The sequence below is a fragment of the Arachis hypogaea genome, chromosome 13, assembly GCF_003086295.3.
Source record: "Arachis hypogaea cultivar Tifrunner chromosome 13, arahy.Tifrunner.gnm2.J5K5, whole genome shotgun sequence".
NCBI lineage: Eukaryota > Viridiplantae > Streptophyta > Magnoliopsida > Fabales > Fabaceae > Arachis > Arachis hypogaea.
In genome coordinates this window covers 6702019-6707515 of record NC_092048.1, presented here as the reverse complement: position 1 = coordinate 6707515, position 5497 = coordinate 6702019, and the positions used below count along the sequence as shown (strand labels likewise).

The window sequence follows — 5497 nt, the reverse complement described above, 5'->3', positions numbered from 1 at the left end:
AATAAATAAATAAATAAAAGTAAAAGAAGAAGAAGACGAGTAGGGGTGTCCATGGATCGGATCGTATCTGCAGATTCGTAGTAAATATCCGCATCCGATCTGAAAATTGCGGATACGATCCGATCCGCACCCTTTGTAGATCGGATCGCGGATATCTGCTCTACATTCGCGTATCCAATCCGCAATCCGCACTATAATAATAAATAAATAAATAAATATATATTTGGTATTATATTTACTTGTTTGTATGTTTTAGTTAGTAATTATTATTCATATATTGTATTATTTTATTTTTGTTATTAAGAGAGTTTGATTAAAAATATTTTAGGAATAAATAAGTTTAAAAGTATGAAAGAAATATTTTTATCGAATTCTTTTACATAGAAATATGATTAAAAAGAGAAGGTTTAATTATGCAGATATATCCGATATTCGATCCGATCCGATCCGTAAATGTGCGGATCAGATCCGGCACTAAAAAGTACGGATATCATATCCGATCCGATGAAAATTGTGCAAATCGAATTTTCAGCCATATCCGATCCGATCCGATTTGATCCACGGACACCCCTAAAGACGAGCGCCAATCAAGTAGTATAGTACAATAATTAGAACGATTAAAAGAATTAAAAATTAAATAGTATAAGATCATTAATCTAATAAGGAAGAGCATCTTCGGCTTCGTGATCCCACGTGTTTAATCTGATTAAACTCCACTAAATTAAATGGGATAATAATGTCGATTTCTATAATAATAATTGTGATGAACGATAATAGTACATACATGTGGATGGGTATAGTAAAGGTGCTTCAATTAAAAAAGGAGAAGAATTGTGACAAATTAATTATGACTTACTTTACATATATTGATTTCTAATGTATAAAAAGATTAAACATGACAATTAATTTAAAATGGAAGGAGTAAGTGATAGTATAACTAAAGAGTCTGAACATGAAGATTGTGGCTTGTTTTAATAATCTATAATTCTATATTAATTATTATCTGTTAATAATCTATAATTCTATATTAATTAGTTAGTCTTTGATGGTTTTCAGCTGCAACTATACTGCTTCGTGCACACAACATAGGTTGATTTTATGTGACATGCAACCAATAAAAAAAAGTTGAGTTTTGACACATTAATTGCTGAGTATTTTTCAAGTGAATGTAATAATCAATGTTGAATTTATGCATTAATTTGGAGGGAGGCAACATGCTCTTTCTTTATTAAGAATAGAAGAGGGGATGAGTTTTACGAACTTTGTAGTATAAGGAATTCTAAAATTGTCGTTACTCTTAATCAGGGACGGATCTGAGTCCTCCAAAATTTAAAAAATGAGATATGCTTTTCCTACATTAATTAATGAAAAAAAGATAAAACCTCTTACATATAAAAAGTTTAGGTCATCATAATTTTTCTTTTTTTAAGAAAAAGAAAAGCATTGTGATACAAATTACACTAAATCAATGTAGCCTTTAGAACATGGAAACATCTGGGGGTGGTCCATATAGTGTCCTCCAAGAAAGTGGAACTCGCCATTTCTCACCTTCAATTCCTCAAACACAATTATCCAAGATATTAGTTAGTCGTCAGCATAGGAATTAGGAAGGATTATTTATTATAATTAGCTGGGAAAATAGTGATTAGTGAATTAGTTAGATTAACAAAGATTCTGATTAGAAAAAGATAAAGAAAGGCTCACCAGAAGCAGATGTAGGGTGACTTAGCTTTAGAAATTTGCTTACAGCCTCGGCTAACTGAAAGGCATCAGATATGTTGTCCCCTTCTGAGCAGTAACATAGCAAGCATGTCACCTTCAAGCCTTTAGCCTGTTACATTAAAAGAAAAACACTCCTTATAATCACATATTCATTATCCATATCAATGCTTTCTTATGTTTTGCATGATGAGAATGTTGATCTGATTTCCGTTTCTCATTCCTTGTTGAAATAGTTACATACAAGTTATAAGAGTATCAACAACTAAAGCTTATCATTGAAGTGAACTGCGCTCCACATGTTTACCTTGAGAAAAGAGAAAAGTGCAGCAAACGGCAAGCTAGCATAATAGTTTTCTTCTTCTTGTTCATCTTCATCGGAAAGAATATCTTCCCGTGTTATATTTCCTTCAGCTAAATCGCTGAGATATTTCCAGTGCTTTTGAGAGGGATCATACTCCTTTAGTTTCTTCCACCCAAGCTGTTCACAATTTTCATCCATTCCATCGATATTGGCACTGGAGACATAATACATCTGCAAACCACTAATATAACAACCAATAGTTCTGTCAGATGGAAAATTATACTGCAAATCATCCTATACAAAGCTAGATTCATACATTCTACAAGATTGCCAAAGTGACAAAGGCTATACTCTGAAGTCTTAACTTCTTAAGTTATAATTGGTAGAAAAGTTACAATCACAAAAGTGAATGAATTTAATATTGTAATGATAAATAGGTATCAAATATACAATTTCAACATATTCATGTCTCACCTTGACATGTCAACATTTTGCCACATTCTGAAATCTAAGCTGGAAAGAATAACAACATGCTTCTTTCCACTACCAGCAACAAAATCAGCCAAGTCTTTTGCAAACTCTAAGATCCTTCCCTATTCAAATGACTATGTATTTAGTAACAATTCTCCATTCATATTCCATTACTACTAATGTCAAGTCAAGCATTAAGGATAACAAAACTCGTCCAACATTGAACACACATTAACAAAAAGGGGGTGAGGGCTAAAATATATAAGCAAAAACAAAACACAATAAAGCCTGAGCTTGTCCACATACCAATTTCACTCAGGAAAAACACACTCTCTCTTAGTTTATGAGTGAGGAACAATTCACATGATAATAAAAAAAATAACTTGACAATAACCTAAAATCAGAATCAAACTCAGGCACGCAATGTTAGATAAAGTAAAGGAAAGGAACAAAACAAATGGTGCCTCAGGCTAATAAAGTGATACCTTAACTATAGGGGACCTCTGTTGGAGGATAGTGAGAGCACTGGAAGAGGACTCATAAGCTGCAAACCCCATTAAAACAAATGATAAGATAATAGATTATACACAAGTTACAAAAAAAATGCCAAACATTCAAAGAAAAAGAGCACCTTCAAGAGGAAGGGCAAGAATTCCTTGAGGAGAAGGTCCATAAGCATCATTCCCAACACAGGGCAGAACATAAGGATCATCCAAATACCCAACTCTCTCTGCATCCATTGATGATATCAAAAGGTCTGCAGCTAGCTGCCCCACATTCCCAATCGACAATGCAGGCTTACAGGCAGAAAAAACACCAAGTTAATGTGTTAGAAAATTAAGATAACCCCACCATTTCACATACAGATATTAACTTAAAGTTAATGCCTCTTTTAGCAAAATAGAAACATTTAGAGACAGTTGTGTGAAAAGCTAAACCCAGGGAATGATACATACCACAATCAAAGTGGAACAATCTTCATGAAGGTGCTTGCTTTCTTCAGGAAAAAACTCCATCTTCTACTTCTACTTCTATGCTAATGTTGAATTTGTCTAATTCCTTTCCGCTTATGATTGTATGCTCAGTAATTTGCTGTGCTCAAAATTCAACTTCTTCTTCCTTTATTTTCTATTTTTGGTCAAAAGAAACTCCAACTTGAAGAAGAATATTGAAGAAAGGTGACCCAAGAATTCAAAATAGTGAAATACCAAGATCTTAAAAGAGTAAACAAACGAATTAAGAACCCAAAAACGAAAACCACATGAACCCAAAATTTGAAGGGATATCCTCCAATACCAAGAAACCTAATTCATTTTAATTTAGATGACCAAATCTAACTATCTTACCTTATCTGATGACTGCAATGACATTCAAAATGTGATTGTCGCCACTCGCCACAGCAGAGGTGAAGCCGTGATACTTATCAGAACCGAACCGGTAATCGATTTGGTCATACGACTGGGTCACCGGTTCAGCCGGTGGGTCACATGTTGGACCGGTTGACCCAGTCACAATTAAATATTAATATAAAATTACAAAAAATAAGCTTAAAATTAAAAATTCAAAAGCATGTCTTCACAAACACATTAATAACAAACAAGTATCAATTCTTAAACATAAGTAATGATGCAAAAATAGAAAAAGAAACTAGTAACTAGTACAAAATACTTTCTCAATTTAAATGAAGAGAGCAAAACACAACACAATAACTAAATCAAGTCGAAGGAGTGATCTCAAAATCGGCATTTATATCTTCATCAAACAAATTTGGAGTTTGACCAACATTGCCTTCATTTTGATTTGCATCTATATCTTCCATTGCATTGTTACTCGGTCCATCAATAATTTAACAAACTAATTAAAAACTAATTCAACTAATTATACCAAATCAATACTTCCTATGTAAGAATCAAATCTATTCTTACAGTTACAGCAACAAATTCAGCTCATTGATAATTTTCAACAACAAATTCAACTATGATCATTTTCAGCAACAAAAAATTTAGCTCCAAAGATGATTTACAGCAACAAAAAATTTAGCCAAGTGATTAGTTCAGCAAGACAGCAACAAATTCGAGGTTTAGTGATGATAATGAGCAACAAATTCAACTCAGTGATGATTTTCATCAACCAACAAACTAGCTCAGTGAGATTTTCAGCAACAAATTCAACAAATCCTAGTTTAGTCATTTACAGCAACATTTAGATCAGCCAAAAGGCAAATTAATTGATTAGCAATTCAAAAACATCTCAAAATACAGGGAGAAGGGAAACCTGGAAAAGAGAGAACAGAGGAAGCGATGATGCAGGGACTCACCAGAGGACGACGAGCGACGGCGACCCCCCGCAGGCGACGAGGATCCCAGGGACGAGACTCGAGTGAGACGACGAGGAAGGCCGCGAGACGAACGACGAGACGCCGGCGAGTGTGACTGAGGGAGAGACACGTTCTCGAGTCTGAGGGTGAGAAAAGTTAGGGTTTTTTTTTTGGTGAAGATGAAAACAGAGAAGCATCGGTGTTTTTTTAGTTTCAGTGGATTATGGGCTTTTTGTCAAAACACTTATGGGCTTTTGTTTCTCATGAGTACATTGGCCCAATTCATTGTATTGGGGTCAGAAAAAGATACATTTTAACCTAAAAATGCTGTCTGTCCAAACCACAAAAGGAAAAGGAAGAAAATACTCATATATTACCCAAAAGTAACTGTCACTACACCCAAAAAAAAAAAAAACTAACTGTCACTAATATGTTGCCGTTCTTGACTTCTTAATTACAGGTTATTATTATTGTTTGTCATTGCAGATTACTGTTAAGGTTTCTTTTTAAATGAACATGTTAATGAAGGGTTATTATTATAATTCAGTACAATTTGCTCTAAATAACTAAATGCAGAGTTACAAGACTCTAATACCATATTAATAATCATACAAACAAATTCAAAATTGAAAAAGCATTGAAACGAGAGGATTTACTAAATAGTAAAAATGTTAACTTAACCATCA

General features: G+C 33.7%; 1 protein-coding gene across 8 annotated transcripts; it reads right to left on the bottom strand.

The window, feature by feature from the left end:
- Positions 1 to 1328: 1328 nt before the first annotated feature.
- LOC112736826 (uncharacterized) lies at positions 1329 to 5020 on the bottom strand. 8 transcript variants are annotated; one of them, XM_025786459.3, is made up of 9 exons: positions 4812 to 5012; positions 3841 to 3952; positions 3451 to 3622; positions 3126 to 3291; positions 2980 to 3038; positions 2498 to 2616; positions 2027 to 2264; positions 1705 to 1831; positions 1329 to 1548 (listed from the first exon to the last, which is right to left on the bottom strand). In XM_025786459.3, exons 3-9 carry the CDS (start codon positions 3508 to 3510, stop codon positions 1478 to 1480), a joined length of 840 nt encoding a protein of 279 aa, XP_025642244.1. In that variant the 5' UTR covers positions 3511 to 3622; positions 3841 to 3952; positions 4812 to 5012; the 3' UTR covers positions 1329 to 1477. The 8 variants fall into 8 exon arrangements, with proteins under 8 accessions (XP_025642244.1, XP_072069199.1, XP_025642234.1 ...); XM_072213098.1 differs by having other exon boundaries at positions 3451 to 3648; positions 4812 to 4992; XM_025786449.3 differs by having other exon boundaries at positions 1329 to 1557; positions 4812 to 4992.
- Between the last annotated feature and the right edge of the window lie 477 nt (positions 5021 to 5497).

Bases quoted from the DNA above. Each gene is read 5' to 3' on its own strand.
- LOC112736826 (XM_025786455.3), bottom strand. From the start codon at position 3,510: ATGGAGTTTTTTCCTGAAGAAAGCAAGCACCTTCATGAAGATTGTTCC. The intron at 2,617-2,979 runs GTATCACTTTAT...TCATTTGAATAG, and splicing joins AGAGGTCCCCTATAGTTAAG to GGAAGGATCTTAGAGTTTGC. The intron at 1,558-1,704 runs GTGAGCCTTTCT...ATTGTGTTTGAG, and splicing joins TCACCCTACATCTGCTTCTG to GAATTGAAGGTGAGAAATGG.